The sequence below is a fragment of the Sinocyclocheilus rhinocerous genome, unplaced genomic scaffold (assembly GCF_001515625.1).
Source record: "Sinocyclocheilus rhinocerous isolate Xijiao unplaced genomic scaffold, SAMN03320098_v1.1 scaffold768, whole genome shotgun sequence".
Classification (NCBI taxonomy): domain Eukaryota; kingdom Metazoa; phylum Chordata; class Actinopteri; order Cypriniformes; family Cyprinidae; genus Sinocyclocheilus; species Sinocyclocheilus rhinocerous.
Genome location: NW_015634483.1, coordinates 655,985 through 675,535, shown reverse-complemented (window position 1 = coordinate 675,535; position 19,551 = coordinate 655,985). Strand labels below are relative to the sequence as shown.

The 19,551-nt window shown below is 38.1% G+C and overlaps 2 protein-coding genes across 2 annotated transcripts in view; both read left to right on the top strand.

The window, feature by feature from the left end:
* Positions 1 to 233: 233 nt before the first annotated feature.
* Positions 234 to 1,570, top strand: LOC107745680 (orexin receptor type 1-like). Its single transcript, XM_016559602.1, has one exon. It carries the CDS (start codon positions 234 to 236, stop codon positions 1,524 to 1,526), a length of 1,293 nt encoding a protein of 430 aa, XP_016415088.1. The 3' UTR covers positions 1,527 to 1,570.
* Positions 1,571 to 14,396: 12,826 nt separating this feature from the next.
* The window catches only part of LOC107745666 (zinc metalloproteinase-disintegrin-like crotastatin), an 11,468-nt gene continuing 6,313 nt past the window's right edge, over positions 14,397 to 19,551 (top strand). Inside the window, exons 1-11 of the mRNA XM_016559591.1 lie at positions 14,397 to 14,534; positions 15,175 to 15,257; positions 15,404 to 15,510; positions 15,654 to 15,732; positions 15,964 to 16,040; positions 16,183 to 16,366; positions 16,456 to 16,518; positions 16,782 to 16,853; positions 17,007 to 17,176; positions 17,616 to 17,697; positions 17,824 to 17,966. Of these exons, the coding sequence (XP_016415077.1) occupies positions 14,483 to 14,534; positions 15,175 to 15,257; positions 15,404 to 15,510; positions 15,654 to 15,732; positions 15,964 to 16,040; positions 16,183 to 16,366; positions 16,456 to 16,518; positions 16,782 to 16,853; positions 17,007 to 17,176; positions 17,616 to 17,697; positions 17,824 to 17,966 (1,112 nt within the window). The 5' untranslated portion in view covers positions 14,397 to 14,482. The remainder of the gene's footprint in view (positions 14,535 to 15,174; positions 15,258 to 15,403; positions 15,511 to 15,653; positions 15,733 to 15,963; positions 16,041 to 16,182; positions 16,367 to 16,455; positions 16,519 to 16,781; positions 16,854 to 17,006; positions 17,177 to 17,615; positions 17,698 to 17,823; positions 17,967 to 19,551) is intronic.

Here is a 19,551-nt window from a genome sequence, read left to right as displayed (position 1 = left end):
TCCAAAAATCCATTTTTATTTATATATACTGTGTGTGTGTGTGTGTGTGTGTGTGTGTGTGTGTGAAATGTGAGGTAAAGTATGCATAAGGTATATCCAAGTATGCCTATTTATGATAGATAGATAGATAGATAGATTTGGAGAAATTTTCTTCAGTGAATCATTGCTCGTTTATTATATTCCTGAGGGTGGGGGCGTTATGGAGATCCTCAAGAAGCGGATGGTCAGATGAAATGGCACACAGAGGAAACATGAACACCTCGAGCATTTACAGCACATTCGGACGCTTCTTCCCAAACAACTTTTCTCTTTGGGAGCATCTCCAGAAGAACTGGACCACGCGTGATTTGACGCCTTTCTCCGTCGACTTTCTGTTCGCGGGTCATGAACCGGACACTATAGTTTTAATGGTGATGTATGTGATATCTTTCGTGACAGGCCTGGTGGGGAATATCATGGCTCTGTGGGCCCTGACGCGCCGGAGGAATCGCTTGTCTGGAGCTTCAGCCACCAGGAGACTCCTGGTCAACCTGGCGGTGTGCGACATGATGGTGGTGTGTGTCTGCATGCCGGTTAACTTAGGACATCAGGTGTATAACGCCTGGGTGTTTGGAGACTTTCTGTGTCGAGCTGTGCCGTTCGTTCAGGCGGTGTCAGTCTCTGCAAGCGTTCTGAGTCTGGCCGTGATCAGTTTGAACAGATACTACAGCGTCCACAGTCCACTGCACGCCAGGTCTTTCTTCACGGCCAGCAGAATGATATGCATGATAGCTGTGGTGTGGGTCGTGTCATCTGCGTTATGTTTGCCGTTATTTTTCATGAACACAACTAAGACGCTTTCCCTTCTAGACGGGCTGCACACCGTGACGGTGTGCGTGGAAAGCTGGTCTAAAGTCAAACTGCGCCAGGGTTACAACTTTTTACTCTTCTGCGCGTTGTATGGCTTCCCGGTGGTCTTTAACCTAATCATTTGCTTCCTGACCGGTTGGAAACTGAGTAGAGGAGGCACAGCATCAATATCAGATCCCAACCAGCTCGCTCTGACCTCTTCGACATCGCGCCAGAAAACGCGCAAGAGGATCGCCAAAATGGTCTTCGCGCTCGTGCTGCTCTTCACTTTCTCCTGGCTGCCACTCTACGCCGTGGACATCTGGATCGATTCCAACATCCCCAGCTCTCCTGATCGAAACGACGAGCTGAGCAACGTTGAGCATCATTGGATTCTCCGGAGCAGACCCTTTGCGCAATGGCTGGGTCTCACCAACTCGTCCCTCAATCCCCTCTGCTACTGTTTTGTTGGAAACTTGTACAGATCGGCCAAAAGGTTCAGAGAAAGCTACAGAGAGAAGATGTCATCGGTCTTGAGTCTGACCAATAAATCTTCAATTAGAAATTCCGCGTCTAAAATCCAGCCGCGCAACTCTGGCTCATCCAGGAGATTTGCTTCGGAAACAAGGAGCTACACTGTTTTCAAGCTGACCAGAAGTAAAAGCGTGTCTTCGACGACCGTGTGTGAGAGTATTTGACTTGGGGAGCATGAGAATGTACAGACAGACTACAAACAAAGATGGAAATGTTAATAGGGTGATGCTTTATAAATAACTTTCATTGACAAGTCATTATCAAACATCACATGCTGCTTAATAGAGTAGTAATTCATGTACATTTCAGTCGAAATATATATTTCTTAAAGATTCTTTGCGACACAATAACATGCTTCTATTTTGCATCTATTTATTATTTGCTTTTTTATAATTAAAGACATTTTTCATTACAAATATTTCCAGAATAATTTGAATTTGAAGAGTATTTGGCATGTCTCTTTTTTTTTTTCCAGTGTGGACTTAGACTTATAATGCATAATGTAATATTGTTAATAAATTAAAGAGGTTTTAAAAAGTTATTAATCAAAGTTATTAAGTATTAATGTAAATTTATCTTGGCTATTTTGTTGTTTTCTTTTGTTATTATTTTCAGTTAAATAAATGAATACCAGACTTGTTCTGAAATCATATGAGTGAAAAATTGTGGTCCGATTTATGGGGACAAACCCAGAGCGTGTGGCTCAAGTCAAGATTAATGGTACCGCTGAGAGGCTTTAGTCCTGATGTGTGGTTGTCTGTTATTCCCACCAATTTTCCTCGGCAGAAATCTGAAGAGCTCTAAATCATAAATATTCCTATACATTATGATTGTATCACCGCACCATGTTTACAGTCTTTCTGTAAACTGAAGTTATAAGAAAATTACAAATTTAATGACAAATTAGAGTTATATAAAAACATAATGCTTTTGTTCCAGTGTTTGCTGTCACTCAAGGTTGGAGATTAATATATTTATTCTAGGTAATTTCCTTATTCTACTAGCGTGACTAATACAGATGATAATTGGTTGTCACTAAGATTGAGCACAGATGTACACTCTCTCAGTGAATAGTAACCCTGTGATTTTGAAAAACACATCTCCACAATTTTCTGTGCAATTAAATTAATTTCACAGTAATCTGGACAAATGGCATTCTAAGATTATCCTCAAGTGCAAAAGATTTTCTGTGATCTGTGCAAGCATGCTGGCTATATTTCAGAAACTATAACTATGTCAGCTTCGCTTCATTAACTGAAAATTGACTGTGCATAATTTGCTTAGAAATGAATGCAGGCAAGATACATCAGCATAGAGATACATTGCAAATGAGTGCTGATTATTGTAAATTTGACATAAGCATCACTTCAGATGCTGATACTATTATAAATATCCAAATAAGCTGTGTAATGCTCTGCATTTGACTCATTTTATTGAGATAAACATAGTATTTAATTTTCAATCCGTAGTGTTGCCACCACTTAAGCTTAAATGTGCACACATCGTCGATAACATGATATGTATAATAGTCTCTCTTAATATTCTGCTTAAATGTTTAACATTGCATTCGTATAATGTGTTGTCTCATTTTTGATAAAACAGTTCAAATTTCAAAGCTCATCCGAAGCACAGCAAAACTAGCTCTTTTTTCTCTCACAAGCATGCTGAATAGCCCTAATGCATTACCATAATTTAAATTTTTTACTGTTTATAGCAGGGAAAATAGAGTGACTAAGGCCTCTATTTTGCTTTAAAAGATCTCAAGAGTGTCCTTTGATTACATTTATTTAAACTGAATGTCTAGCACAAATGGGCTCCTGTCGGTCACTGAAAACAAATGAGTGCCATAATGGATGTAGTGCCTCTGTTAATAACCTCAGAGAGCTTGTGCCGTCAACAATTCAATCTTGTTTCAAAGCAAAAGGAACGTCGGTGACAAAGCATGTCATTTGGTGTGGCTTTAAAAGCGTAATTTAAAGTCTATTAAAGAAATTACTGCAGCTTAATAATTCACACCTGATGTAGTGAATAATTGCCACAATATTTAATATTTTAGGCTGTTCATGTTCATAGGCAGTCTATGAATGATCCGAAATTTCCTGCAATAACCACAGTCATTGTTATTCAGTGTGGGTGTTCATTTACTACCACATTCTGCTTTGTATTTTGAGGATGGAGGAGAAACCTGCGAGCATACTCAATAAATTATAGTTTGCTTTTTCATCAGACTTTGGCTGCAGTTACTCTTTCTCTCTCATCTGGACATCTAAAGCTATCCATCTGTAAAACAAGAAATGGGCTTCTTACCTTGTATCTCTTCAGTCCAGCTGCTGAGGCTAATTGAATGTGTCAGTCCACCCAGTGGGTTCTCTTCAAAGGTCCTTTTTATATTCGATCAGTTTAATTGTCCACCTAAAATGGAATGAAAGGTTTGTAGGAAAGATTCTGTATGAAGATCTTCAAAAACAACATGAAAGGCTTTTGAACTCTCTTTATTTAATCTGTCATTAATTAATATAGCAACCAGCTAAAGGGAAATATAGGGTACAACAACACTAAAGGAATAGTTTGCACAAAACATGGGATCCATCATTAAAACTATAGTGTCCGGTTCATGACCCGCGAACAGAAAGTCGATGGAGAAAGGCGTCAAAAATGAAAATTTGCTGGAAATTTATTTACCCTCAGGCCATCCAAGATATAGATGAGTATGTTTCTCCATCACAACAGATTTGGAAAAATTTTGTACTACATCAATTGCTCTTCAATGGATCCTCTGCAGTGGATGGGTACCGTCAGAGAGTTCAAAAAGCTGATAAAAACATCATAATATTCCACAAGAAATCCATGCGACTCCAGTGCATCAAGTAATATCTTGTGAAGTGAAAAGCTAAGAAACAAATCCATCAACTTTAAAACACCATGCACTTTAAAAGTCAATTGTCTATAATAACGCTTCATCCAGTGAAAAAGTCCTTCCACTGTTGTCCTCTCACATCAAAATCCACCAAAATATTTGTTTTGGACTGTTTATGCTTGTAAACAGCACTTGTTCTGTGCATATTTCTCATCTGATTCAGATGAGACAACTTTCTCACTGGAGAAAGCAATGTGGACAGAGGACTTGTTTGAAGTTAAGTTTTAATGATGGATTTGTTTATTACAAACACACCATTTTTCACTTCATGAGACATTAATAGATGTACTGGAGGCATGTGGCTTACTTGAGGCTTATTATGATGTTTTTATCAGCTGTTTGGACTCTCATTCTGATGGCACCCATCCACTGCAGAGGATCCATTGGTGAGTCAATGGATCCATTGTGATGCAATGCTACATTTCTCCAAATCTGTTCCAGTAAAGAAACAAACTCATCTACATTTGGGTGGCTTAAATGTTAGTAAGTTTTCAGCACAATTCATCTACACTGCACAAATCATTTTTGGGGTGTGAAGAGAAATAATAATTGAAATAGAAATAGGATCAGAAATAAGAAATAGAAGTTTGTTTTTATGTTACATATGGGAATATAAAGGTGGAAAAAGGCTATTGTGATAGGGTCAAAAGTGGTATGAAAAAATATGCAAATATATACAACAATATATTTTTTTGAGAAAAAAATAAACTCATGAGAATTCATGAGAGCATTTTGACCCGTGAGAGGGTCTTTTCAAGGAGTCCTTTAGCAGCCCAAGATCAAGGGGCTTTTTACTCTAAATAATATCCTTTCACGTATTACGTATTGTTGATTTAAAAATCATAAACAAGTCTAACATCTTAAAATATCTATGATATTTTCTGGGATTCTCATCAGCTATGAATCTGCCACATGTAAAAAACAGTAATTAATTGCTAATGTCTTATTTTATTGCATGCAGTGACTTTAAGGATCAGGTCAGTTTTAGAACATAGTGACAGACAGACAGCTGTTTATGAAAATGTGGTGGTGTTTTTTGCTGTCATTTGTTGTCAGCGCTTGTCTGTTTCAATACCAAAGCTATATTCACAACAGACTGCATTTTGATCTCTTTGTCCCCACACAAACTTTCCCCATTTTGAAAGTCACAGTGTGTTTCCTCTATTCTATCATTTATTTTCGTTTCCATTTTCTGGATCTATCCAGGATAATTGCACAGCATTATTACAACAATCACAATTGGAAACGGTGTCTAAACATGGGACTTAAGAGTTATTAAGTCAAAAAAGAGGAGCATAGTTTATGATAATTTAACCTGAGAGTTGTAATCAACCATAACAGAGCTGGAATCATTTGCAAAGAGCTGCACAGAAGCAGGAGAATGAGGTTTATGACACAAAGGAGTAGATTTGCATATAAATGTGAGTTTAATAGTAAAAGTCAGGCACATTAACATAATTGCACATGATTATTTTGTGCAATGTTTATTCAAATTATGTTATTATGCCTTTGCCTGCTGAATATATTACAAGTTAGCTTTATTTTTGACCTGAATACTTCACTTCGTTTTATACTTTAAAGGTTCACAAAGTTTATTTTGCCAAGAAATTAATTCCCAGAAATACTGAGCTCTATTCCCACTGAAATGCTTTTTAATACAAATGAATGATTCTTTCATCAGTGCAATAATTTCTTCCGCGTTCTAATTTTAGAACAAATAGGGTCCGTAATGTGTCAGGCCATGTAAAGAACTAGCACAATAAAACATTCACTGCCTCCTCTCAATAGTGAGAAGCTGAAATGAAACTGTATAAATTTCAAATCTGAAATGGAATGACTCAGACTCATGAATTTACTCATCAATGAAGCAGAAACAGATGAATGTTATACAGCATTGCAAACGCTGCAGTCCTGGTCCAGTGTCAGAGACATTTGAATTTGTAATGTGGTTTTTCTGTAGCATACAATATGTTTGTCATCCTGGATTCACAGTCAGTGCAATAGAAGGGTAAAGATGAGTGGGTCATTGATGGGGCACATTTAATTTTGTTGGCTTGGTAAATGAAATGATGGGGATTTTTTGAAATAGAGGGCAAAACTCTTGTTTTGAATTCGTGCTCTTGAGGCATTTTAAGACACAGAAGCAATTTCAGCTGTCCGTCTTACTATATACCCTTGTGAAAAAGACTGTACCATACTTTGAAAAAGAATACTTATTATGGAAATAATACACTTTAACAGAATTAAAAGTAATGTTTTCAGACACTTGACTACATGTACATCGCATTAAATGGAATGTGTTATCATTTAAATTTATATTAAGTGTAATTAGTTTTAGAAATTAGAACTTTAGAGTGCTTTTTTTGACCCACTTAAGTAGAACTTTAGTACATCTTTATATGTAATTTCATAATTCTACTATCTTTGAGATATAAATATATTAACTTAAAAATATACTTAGCAGAATGTCATTTCTAGATGTATGTCATATATGTATGTCATATACACATTTGTAATGATGAAATTGCAGTTTAGTACAGTTAAAATATATCGATATAATTATACAATTTATAAAAATATAACTTTAAATGTAATATTGAATAATATAGACTATTACAGTTAAAATTATAATTAAATATATGTGCTTTATTTCAAAATGTGTGAACTTCAAACAGTTGCTGGTAGCCTTTGACTCCTATAGCATGGAAAAAATATTGTTTGGTTACCAACATCCTTCAAAATATCTTCTTTTGTGTTCAACAGAATAAAAAAATTCACAGGTCTGAAACAACTTGAGGGTGGGTAAATGATGACAGAATTTTATTTTTTGGGTGAACTATCCCTTTAAGTACATTTTGTCACAGTCTTCAGCTGGTGTGCCCAGGATGGCCACCAGAGGACACTGTGTGTTTGTGTAAGCATATGGCTTGTGTCGTGTTTGTTTGGTGCCATGTGCTTTCTCCTGTCGAATGTCTGACCCCGCCCATCTTGTTACCTCATTATTGTTACAGTTATTCCACCTGTGTCTCCCTCATTACTTGCCCTACTTAGTCTCCCTGTGTTTGTAGTTCTGTGCTGTTTTGTTATTTGTCATATGTGGTCAGATGTGTCTGTGTGCTCTTTGTTCTGACCGTCCTGCCTGGTTTTCTCCTTGGGGTAGGTTTTTTTGGGGGGGTTATTTTTGTTATTAATAAAGAGCCCATTTACTGTATCTTTGAGTCCTCGCCTCATCTCTCCACACGGACCGTGACAGAACGAAACAGCATTGACATGAGGACTCAGCAGAGAATGAGCTCACACGATCTACCAGCCTCCACTGCCAACAGCCCCCTTTACCAACACATTCTCCAGGTAACCGCCTTGAGCTCCCTCCGTCAACAAGGAACTGACCTGAGGGAGTTTGCCCTGGTGTTTAGGAGTGCTGTGGAAGGGCTGGGCTACAATGACTCCGCTCTGAAAGACTTGTTTAACATTGCTCTAGATAAGCCCATTAGTCATTGGAGGATGTTAGGTTCTGAACATTTGTACTTTGACAGGTTTGTGGAGTTTCTCGTCCGCAGTGGGAGGCAGCCAGCACTGCAAAAAGTGGTGCCTGATCACAACATGGCTTGGTGTTTAGGAGTGCTGTGGAAGGGCTGGGCTACAATGACTCCGCTCTGAAAGACTTGTTTAACATTGCTCTAGATAAGCCCATTAGTCATTGGAGGATGTTAGGTTCTGAACATTTGTCCTTTGACAGGTTTGTGGAGTTTCTCGTCCGCAGTGGGAGGCAGCCAGCACTGCAACAAGTGGTGCCTGATCACAACATGGCTGCCACTCAAGAGACCATCTCGTCATGGCCGCCGCACCAGAGCCTCTTCACAAGATGGCTGCCATGCCAGAGTCTCCTGCCGTCACAAGTGCCATGCCGGAGGCTTCAGCCATCATGGATCCCATGTCAGTGTTCCCGGGTATCATGAATGTGCTGCATGAAGCCATTGAGGTGGGCCCAAGGCTTTCAAGACTGGCTTCCAGTTTGGCGGACCCACCCCTGATGTCAGTGTGAGCAGCTGGCATCTCTGTTGTGGTAACTAGTCCGGTGGTCCTGGAGGCTCTAGATAAGCCCATTAGTCATTGGAGGATGTTAGGTTCTGAACATTTGTCCTTTGACAGGTTTGTGGAGTTTCTCGTCCGCAGTGGGAGGCAGCCAGCACTGCAACAAGTGGTGCCTGATCACAACATGGCTGCCACTCAAGAGACCATCTCGTCATGGCCGCCGCACCAGAGCCTCTTCACAAGATGGCTGCCATGCCAGAGTCTCCTGCCGTCACAAGTGCCATGCCGGAGGCTTCAGCCATCATGGATCCCATGTCAGTGTTCCCGGGTATCATGAATGTGCTGCATGAAGCCATTGAGGTGGGCCCAAGGCTTTCAAGACTGGCTTCCAGTTTGGCGGACCCACCCCTGATGTCAGTGTGAGCAGCTGGCATCTCTGTTGTGGCAACTAGTCCGGTGGTCCTGGAGGACCTAACTCTGGGGGTCCCAAGTCTGGTGGTCCTGGAGGACTGGAGTTTGGTGGTCCTGGATGACCTGACTCTGGTGGTCCCAAGTCCGGTGGTCCCAGAAGCCCCTGAGCCAGCTGCTCCAAAACAGCTTGCCACAGAACAGACCCCTCACTTCTGCTGCCACGAAGGCCGTCACTGAGCAGCCCGCTCTCCTTGTTTCCTCCATGGAGGCTGCCACAGAGCTGCTCGCTCTCACTGCTGTTGCCACAGAGGCTGTCCCTGAGCAACCCGCTCCACAACAGCCTGCCACAGAACAGCCCCCTCTCACTTTTGCTGCCACGAAGGCCGTCACTAAGCAGCCCGCTCTTCTTGTTTCCTCCATGGAGGCTGCCACAGAGCCACTCGCTCACTGCTGTTGCCACCGAGGCTGTCACTGAGCAACCCACTCTCCTTGTCTCTGCCACAGAGGCTGCTACAGACCCGCCCGATTTCGCTGCTGCTGCCATAGTCAAGAAGGCTGTCTTAGCTTTTCACCTCATGACTGTTCTGCATGCATGGGCTGCTTCAGAGCCAGCCCCAGTCCGGGAACCTTCAGAGCCCACTCCAGAGCCTGCTCCAGTCCGGGAGCCTTCAGAGCCCACTCATGAATCTGCTCCATTCCAAGAACCTTCAGAGCCTGCTCCAGTTCCTCCTGAGGTGGTGGCTTCTGCTACAGAACCTCCTGAGGCGGGGGCATCCACTTCAGCTCCTCTCAAGTGGTGGTTCTCCTCTCCATCTGCTCCACCCTGGTGGGCAGTGCTCTGCCTTGGCCTCCCGCTCTGCCGGCCCCACCTTGGCCTCTCGTTCTGCCACAGTCTCCAGGCCCTCCTCCGCTCCACGGGCCTGGCCCACCATCCCTCCCCCTGTTCCGCCTCTCCACCTCCCTCCTGGACTCTTGTTTTGTGCCTCGGACTGTGGAACGTCTGGAATCTGCTCCTTCGAGAGGGGGGTTCTGTCACTGTCTTCAGCTGGTGTGCCCAGGATGGCCACCAGAGGACACTGTGCTTGTGTAAGCACATGGCTTGTGTCGTGTTGGTTTGGTGCCATGTGCTTTCTCCTGTAGATTGTCTGACCCCGCTCATCTTGTTACCTCATTATGGTTCAAGTTATTCCACCTGTGTCTCCCTCATTACCTGCCCTACTTAGTCTCCCTGTTTGCAGTCCTGTGCGGTTTCGTTTTGTCGGATGTTTCTGTGTGCTCCTTGTTCTGGCCTTCCTGCCTGTTTTCCCCCTCGGGGTAGCTTTTGTTTTGTTTTTTTTATCATTAATAAAGAGCCCATTTACTGCATCTGAGTCCTCACCTCATCTCTCCACATGGACCGTAACATTTAAGTGGCCTTTTATTTAATTGATATGATACCTGCAACTACGTTTTTCTTAAGAATGATTGGTAGTAGTAAATTCAAAAGGAATTGAAAAAAAGTAATGTTTGCTGGCTACAAAATTTAATACACACTTCATAGAAATGTAACTTTTTATTTTTTATTTTTATTTTTTATATATTTTATATTGATTTAAAGTCCGTATGTTGAGTGTACCATATCTGCTCATATGAGCTGTACCATAATACTGCCCTGTGTAAGGTTTTAGCAAAAATACTAACAAGAGAAGGAAAATGGTTTTTATTCTCTCATGCGGTGAAAAGAAAATGTAATGATACTGGTGAATTATATTTTACATTACAGTACTTTGTGTGACCGTGTGTGTGAGTTTCCGTATATGTTTTCAGGAGAGGCAACAGAAGTATAACTTCTCTGGTTTGTAGCCTAAATCCTCAAGGCTGCAGCTTTGGAAGTCTTTGCCCATCTGTGGAGAATTTGATGTCCTTTTAATACCGCTGTCAGGCACACGGGGCCTAGGCCAAGATGGGAAAAGACTCCCAAAACCCTAGTCTCCATAACACACCACATGACTAGCAAATCAGGAAGTATTCTCAAATATATCATCTCGCTGTATAGTTTTTTTGGATGAGCAAGGCAAGCCAGAAATGACCATTTGAGGAAGGTAAACAATGTTGATAAAATTTAGCCTAGCCTACCTGGAGACATTATTTTGGTTTATACAGTAGTATAAACTACCCATAGTTTCCTAGTATCATCAATTTTAGGATACCCTGTCCAAAAAGAAAAAAACTTTGGGTGACAAGAGAACCATGCAACTGCAAGTAATTTTAGAAACAACGCAGGTGCAAAAATAATTAATAGAAATTATTTAGGGGAAAAAACATTTAATATGGAAAAAGTCCACTAGGTGGCGGTATTGCCCTAAATGTTTGCTCACATTTCAACATATTTCAAATCAGCAATAAAAGCCTTTGTTTCTGACCCTCAAATAACGCTCTATATTTCAGGATAGTCTGGCTAGAGCATGGGAACGAGTAAATGCTGAGGGGAAACCTGTTTGGTAACTTATTTGCGACTCCGTTCCTAAAAACATCGGAGATAAATTCAGACAAAATCGGACGATAGACCTAATTCGAGTAGCGAAAAACAGCAGGAAGATTTAAAATGAGCCAGCAAAGGCAAGGAAGATTAAAAATTGTGAAACATGTACGCGTAATGTTTAATAAGAATACATTTTATATTGATATTAATATTTCAAGATGTAGCCTACATTTACTAGACGGAAGCAGGTTTACTTGATTATCCATGTATAAAAATTATGTTAAAATGTAGGCCTAAATATCAGGCTTTTGAGGAACGTTTATTTGTAGGGATACATCTCTCAATCATATTGCATTGCATTGTTTTGCACCCCACAATTAAAGTTACAGAACTTTGATAATAAAATAAAGCATTTAAATATCAGCGTATACAGTGTGACATCTGATATTTATTTGCATTTTATATAGTAGTCTGCTATAGGCCTATTAAAGGGGTCATATGTTTTTTTGTTTACTTTTGTTAGATAAATAATTTTGTGTATGCCACTTGATAGCTCAAGTAAAAGCTGGCTCCTGAAGTAAGACCAGTCAAGAAGCACTGATCTAAAGTGCTAACATACTGGCTGTGAAATAAATTCACACTGCTTTTGTGAGCAGTGTGAAACAGGCCTGAGAACAAACACTTCCTATGTGACAGTTCTGTAGCTGTGCCACAGAAGATGATCAATACAGTCTGAAATTGTATAAAAGAACCTCTAAAAGCCTTAGTGACAGCATCTGAACAGCAATGCCAACACTAACACCATTGTTTTTTTGTTTGTTTTTTAGCATTACTGAGATACTATAGTTTTTTTGTTTTGTTTTAATTAGCTTTTATTTTTGTATTTTGCATTTTCATTATAATTTTAGTTAAATAGTCATTTTTGTTGTTGTTGTTGTTGTTGTTGTTGTTGTTGTTGTTGTTGTTGTTGTTGTTGTTGTTGTTGTTGTGTGTATATATATATAGTTTTTTTTGTTTTGTTTTTCAGGTTTTTTAGTGCATTAATTTATAGTAAATGAAAATAAGAAATGCTGCTTTGGCAGCTACCTGAAATAAAATATACTTCAGCTTGTGGGAGAACACTTATTACTCACTGTACCTTCTGAAAGGATCTCTTCCATCTGCCGTAATATGATGTATTGTTTATATTTTTGACATCAGCAGGATTTGTGCATATGATGGACTGCCCCTTAAAAAGGGCTATTTGTCTTCTACAGCTTGTTAAACAGACTTGTCTCTGATTGCAAAACTTTGTGTAAATTAAGATGACACATTCTACATTTAATGAGTCAGAGAATCACACAAGCAACCATTGTGAACGCCAGCTGCAATTTCATGATAATTATTGCAATAGGAAATTGAAAAAAATCCAAGCTTCTGGAAAAGAGACTGACTAAAAGGGACATTTAATAAAAAAACATTTTGAAAAAGCATCTATTAACAGTATAATTAGCTCCTCGAGAATTCATAGCTGAAGCAATGTAACTTTTATGAATATAACAATGCTAAATCTATATTAAAAAAATGGGTTTTTTTTTTTTTTACAGGTGTTTTACCTGTATTTTGAATTTTACACTGTATTGTGTTGTGTTTTAGAGCTGTCCATAAAATTAATGGATAATGTTCTGGTAATGAGCTGCCACTACTTTCTGTTATTTTACAAATGTATTTCTTGTAAAGACTCTTTCTACACTCATCTCACATTTAAGGGAGCTAATCATTACTTTTCAAGTACAGTGCCACACCAGGTTATGTACATTGACATTTTTATTTTTATTTTTATACTGTTGAATGATTCTTTGGCATGGTATATGAAAAAGCAGGCCCACAAACAATAATCTTGCTTTTCACATCATTCACAGAGTATGATTTTGGACACTGCTCAACCACTGCCCCAATTTGTTATTCTTCCAAGTTTGGTTATTTTCAGCGATCTTAAGAAAACAAGCATTCAAAGATGTCAAAATATGAATCCTTAAACAGTCTTGCAAACAGCAAAAAAATATCAAGCAAGTTTTCAAGAAGAGACAAAATAAAAAGTCTAGCAAACTAACTAAATAAATACATGTACATTGTGAATTAATGTGCAACGCATGTAAGAGGTTTTATGGCTGAATGAGACACATAATCTTTGTGTGATGTAGCCTATAGTATTGCAGACATATGTCTATGTGTTCTATGATCTTTCTGTCCTCTAGTGGTTATGATATGCAAGTGAAATAGGTTTTTCGTCAAGCGCAAACTCAGGCAGGATGATAATTTTTCAGTTTATATAACGTGATGATGTATTGGAATACTATATTATTAAAACAGATAATGTCAATATTATACACATAGTTCATATGTGTTTAACCTCTATTAGGGACATTTATTTTTAAAGAAAGAAAGAAAGAAAGAAAGAAAGAGTCACTATAATGTCCAGAAGGATATCTGGGTTTATTTGACCCTTAATTCCAGTATTGCAGCTGTAAATTCGGTAGCCTGTCCAATAAACGTCAATTATACAACTATGAGAAGATATGTATGAAATAAACGAACTCTAAAGCTATAACTAAATGTTAAACATAGCTACGGTTTAATACGTGACGTGTTTCCTGTAATGTTATGAGTCACTGTCATTACGGGATATGTTGCGGTGTGTCCCGCTGGGTGGTAAGTAGGAAACACCGCTGTGTTCATGCAGGGGCATCGGAGGGAGGCCCAGATCACCGATTGCTCCGTTGATCCGCATTCAAATCTCAGGTCGTGTTTTGTACACTAAAAATTAAAAATACTTAATCCTATAAGTTTCAAATAGTGCAACCTAACACAAAAATGAAAATTCACCTCAGCGGCCGATAGAAAACCATTTAAAAACACTTTATCGTGTAATCACAAACGAATGTGATTGGTTCCCTAAAACCAGCGCTGAGAAAATTAATAGCTACCACGTGACAACGTCGACGAGGATCTATTTTAGCAGCGGTATGGACAACAATTTACACCTACATAATAACACTGAGAAACTGTATATTGAAATAGAATTTAAAAATAAACAGTTAAATTTGTTAGATTACGAGAATAATTATTTCGATCCTTCGTGACGTCTCTAAGCTCCGCCCTTTTCAAAACTTCTGTCCCATGCTATTGGTCATTCTATCTATTTCTTCTGTTTTTGCGTTTGTCCTGATAAGAAAAAATGCAGCCCACTTGGGCGGACCTCAAGTTTATCTTTTGGCATGTAGTTCGCCAGACATGAACCCTAACGCACAGTAATCATGCCGTGTTCTGCCTTCACAACTCATGTACTTTGCTGTCTTTGTCTTTGGGGTATGTATGATATTCCTTTAATTATGTAGAAATATGTTTTATTCCTTAATGCATGTAATTATAAAGCATATTTGCGCTGAAAGATTTAACCGTTCTAGTTTGTGAATTTATTTATATTTATTTACATTCCTGCGAATGGGATACTCATAAAATAGTAGGCTATACAGTGTGATGGAGGAACTTTTCTGTTCTTTAGGTTAATTTGATAGAAAAATGCATTTTTAATATTTGTCACTTTTTATTGTGTCCTTTTAATTACATTTACTTGTTGTTTTTCCTCATTTTAAATGTGGGAAAATGTTTAATATACAAGAATTTTCGTACTCTGGCCATGTCCCTAGTAGGTTAATTAACGGAAGTATTTAAAAAGTAAATCAGGGAAAGTCTCTTGCAATTCATTTTGATATTTTTGTGCTGCAGAGATTTTGAAGATCAGATTTTAAGATTTTTACAACATGATTTGAGTAGTATAATATACAGTAACATACAGACACTGTTTAAAGGTAATTTGTGGCCAGTAAAGTTGATCCTTAATTAGGACTATGAAACCTATTAATCTTTATAGAATGCTGCTAACGTTTGTGGGTGGTATTGATAGTGCATTTATGAAATATCAAAATATCTTTTGATTCTTCATCAGGATGCGTGGCAGAGAGCATTCATACATTACCTCATGTGGAGCGGTTTGATGTGGTGAGACCTAAAAGACAGAGTGTCAGAAAGGTACCTCCATTTACAACCTGGATCTTACTGTTACAGCAGCAAGATATGCCTGAATTAAACTTTTTTTATATATTTGTAGTTTTAGGATAAAAGCAACCATAGGGTTGTGTTGTTTATGTGTGGATTAACACATCAGTCCTCTGCAGGTACAGTCTGATAAAAGTCCACAAAGCCATGACACTTATCCTGATAGACTCACATATAAATTATTCTTTGGAGGGAAAAATCATGTGATTCATTTGGAAAAGAACAGGTGAGTGTTGTGTTTGGGTGTATTGTATTTCAAAGTCTTATCTTGGAGCTTTCTGTACATTTCATTTTGATGTTTAATAGTATGAAATACACCATTGTACTCTTAAGTACAATGGTCCTAAATAAATGTTTACTGTAATTTAGGCAACTCATTGGACATAATTACACTGAAATATACTATCAAGATGATGGACTGATTGTGAGCAGTAATCCAAATTTAAAGGTAACTTAAATTTTACTGTAATTTATCAATAACTACGATCAGAACAGCATACTTGCATATGTCCCATACTATTCCTGCAGGATAGGGCATATCGCATATTGTGTAGTTTTTGCTAGTATTCAGAACATTTAAGTCATGTCAGACTGACTGAAGTTCCCTTATTTAAGCTGGAAATAATATGATCAGTTAAGCACAGAAAATAAAAATCAATCAATTGTGTGTCATTTGTAGGACAATTGCTATTATCATGGCCATATTCAGGATTTGGAAGATTCCTCAGTCAGTGTGGGAATCTGTTCTGGAATCAGGTTCGAGACAATGGCATGCTCCTTTTAAATCAAGTTCATTACAAGATGCTTTTCATACATTTTCTAATGGAAATGCACAAGTATTAGATTCCATATTTGTAGGAAGGATCTTGAGAAGCAGCATTATGTTATCTGTCCATAGAGGTTTTGTTCGAGTGAAACAGCAAGTATACCTGATTGAGCCCCTGACCAACCACAGTGATGGAGACCATGCACTTTATAAGCATGAACATCTGAGGTGGAAGAGAAGCTCATGTGGTGAACCAAGCTCTACCATTTATGACCATGAAAAACCAGTGGCTGTCCCCTTAAAGTCCACCAGATGGGTAATAACATTTCCATCGCAATTCTAGCAACTGTTCTGCATATGAAAGAAACTATGCATAGATTTTAAATCATTGATATATTCTCATAGAAAACAAAGCGATTTCACACTCCAAGATATGTGGAATTGTTTCTTGTGGTGGATAACACTGAGGTACGAATTTAAGCTTTCACAAACTTGTAGTTATTAGCAGTCAACTGTTATTGTTTTTTCACTGACTGATGGTTACGCTAATATCTGATGGAATATAATACAATAAGAAAATTAGATTTAAAATAATACTGAAGCATTCAATACAGTAATATATTTTTAAGCCTTCTCTTCATAGTGAGGCAAATACTACTGGTCAATACAAAAGCTAAAAGGAAAAACTTCCAAAAAAAGACAAACATGATTGCTATGTTTTTCTCTTATAGTACAGAAACTTTGGGTCTAACATGGACATAATCAGACCCAGGATGCTGGAAGTTGCAAATCATGTTGACAAGGTATATTCATATGATCATATATCATATATCTTAATCATATATCTTAATAGAGTTAACCTTACAAATATAGTATTTACTTGTGTGATATGTGAAAATCAGTTAATAAATGTCTTAAGGAAATGCAAGAGAGTGAACACTTTATTCTTTGCTCAGTTGTATCGACCCCTTAATATCCGGGTTATGCTGGTTGGTCTTGAGGTCTGGACGAAACGCGACCAGATTGTGGTCAGTGTGAGTTCCGATGACACTCTCAGTCGGTTTATTGAGTGGAGAAAGAGCAATCTGCTTAAAAGAGTCAAACATGACAACGCTCAGTTTGTGACGTGAGTATGACCTAGTTACCCATTTATTCTGCTGGATGACTAAGACCTTCAATACACTATAGCAGAAACTAGTCCACTTCAATATACTTTACTACACTTTACTTATTTGTTGTCATTAGTTAACTACATTATGAATTAGCAATGAACAATACTGCTAAAGGATTTATTTAAAATATTTAATAGCAACATGTGCTTCTACATTTTTTTATAATCAAGTTGTATCTGTTAACATTAGTTCATGCAATGAACAATATATTTTTATTAACTAACATTAACTAAGAATAATACATTCTGTAAAAAATATTTCTCATTATTTAATGTTAGCTTATGCATTAACTGATGTCAACAAATGCAAGCATATTGTAAAGTGTTAAAAACATTAGTACACTAATAATGAATCTTTTATTGTTCTGTTTTATTTATTGATTTCACTTTCCAGTGGAATTGATTTTTTGAATGACACAGTTGGGCTGGCAAACAAATTTGCAATGTGTGCTGAAAGCTCAGCGGGAGTCAATCAGGTAATTATGATCTGCGTTAGTGATGATTTTCTGGTAGCAAATTATCTTCTATATTCGAACAATAAAGATTCTTTCTTGAAAGGCATAGTATAATTGCATAAATGGTTATATGTTGTTATTTTTTAGGATCATAATCAGAACTCACTAGGCCTGGCATCCACAATCGCTCATGAGATGGGTCATAACATGGGCATGTCCCATGATGAAAATCACTGCACCTGTGGCTCATCAAATTTCAATTCCATCTGTATCATGACAGAACGTGTAGGGTAAGCAGTATTTGTGAAACGTTACACTGTGTTTTCAATTTTTGCTTTGGTCAGATGTCAGATCTGTCTTAGATTATATTATGTTCAAGTGCATTTTAAAAAAAATATTCTTTTAAGGTTTAAAGTACACTACCAAGTGCACATTCAGTGAAATTATGTGCACTACTTCACAAGGGTAGTAATGCAAGTGTATAAAACTCTTTGAACCTTTAAACTTCACTATCCTGAAAACACAATGTGAGACTTCTGTTGCAGTTAGATAAACAAACAATAAAATATGTGGTCTACTCTGCCTTTTGTAACTCTTTGATGTCCTTTTTTAATGAGAAAATACATAAGATCCACCAGCATCTAGGTTCAAACTCCTCCCTCAGCACTTCCTCTGATTTCTGGCCAATATCTTACTTATTTTCTGCTTTTCAGCTTCCCACTGCCACAGATATTTCAGTTCTCATTCATAAGTCAAAGTCTTCCACTTGTTCGCTGGACCCTCTTCCCAATGTTTTGGTTAAAGTCTGCCTCCTCTCTCTGTTTCCCCTCATTTTTGCTATCATTTGCTCTTCACTCACTACTGGAATACTGAAAACTGCTGCCATTACTCCAATATTGAAAAAATCTGGTGACGATCCTAATAATTTCAATAATTTCCGTCCCATCTCCAATTTACCCTTCCTTTCCAAAATCCTTGAAAAAATAGTTGCTACTCAACTTCACTCTCATCTAACTTGTAATAACATGTACAAACAATTCCAGTCTGGTTTCCGCCCCTTTCATAGTACAGAAACAGCACTTATAAAAATCACTAATGACCTCCTTATGGCAGCTGATTCTGGTTTAGTCACTATTCTCATCCTCCTTGATCTAAGTGCAGCCTTTGACACCATTTCTCACACCATCCTTCTCAATAGACTAATCTCTATTGGCATCACTCACACCCCTTTAGATTGGTTTAAATCTTATCTTTCAGATCGTACTCAGTTCGTCCAGTTACAATTTTTTAGTTCCCAACCTTCCCCTGTTAACACTGGTGTGCCTCAGGGCTCTGTCCTGGGACCCCTTCTTTTCATCATTTACCTTCTTCCTCTTAGCAATATCTTTCATAAATACGACATCCTATTCCACTGTTACGCGGATGACACCCAAAATCACCCGGACCGCTTATTTTCATCTACATAATATTAACCGCCTTCACCCCTCCCCTACCCCTCATACTACTGCTATTCTTGTTTATAGTCTTGTCATTTCCCGTATTGATTATTGTAATTCTCTTCTCTTTGGTCTTCCTCACAAATCCCTCTAAAAGTGTCAATTGCTTCAAAACTCAGCAGCCCTTATTATCGCCACACTGCAAAAAATGGCTTATCTTACTTAGTATTTTTGCCTTGTTTCTAGTCAAAATATCTAAAAATTAGTCTTGTTTCCAGGGGGAAAAAACTAAATTATTTAGTCTTTGCTTAAAACAAGTCAAAAAACTAAATTAAGTGCATTTTGCAAAAAACAAGAAAAATTATCTGCCAGTGGGGTAAGTAAAATACTCGTTTTAAGAATATTTTACTTACCCCACTGGCAGATAATTTGCAAAATG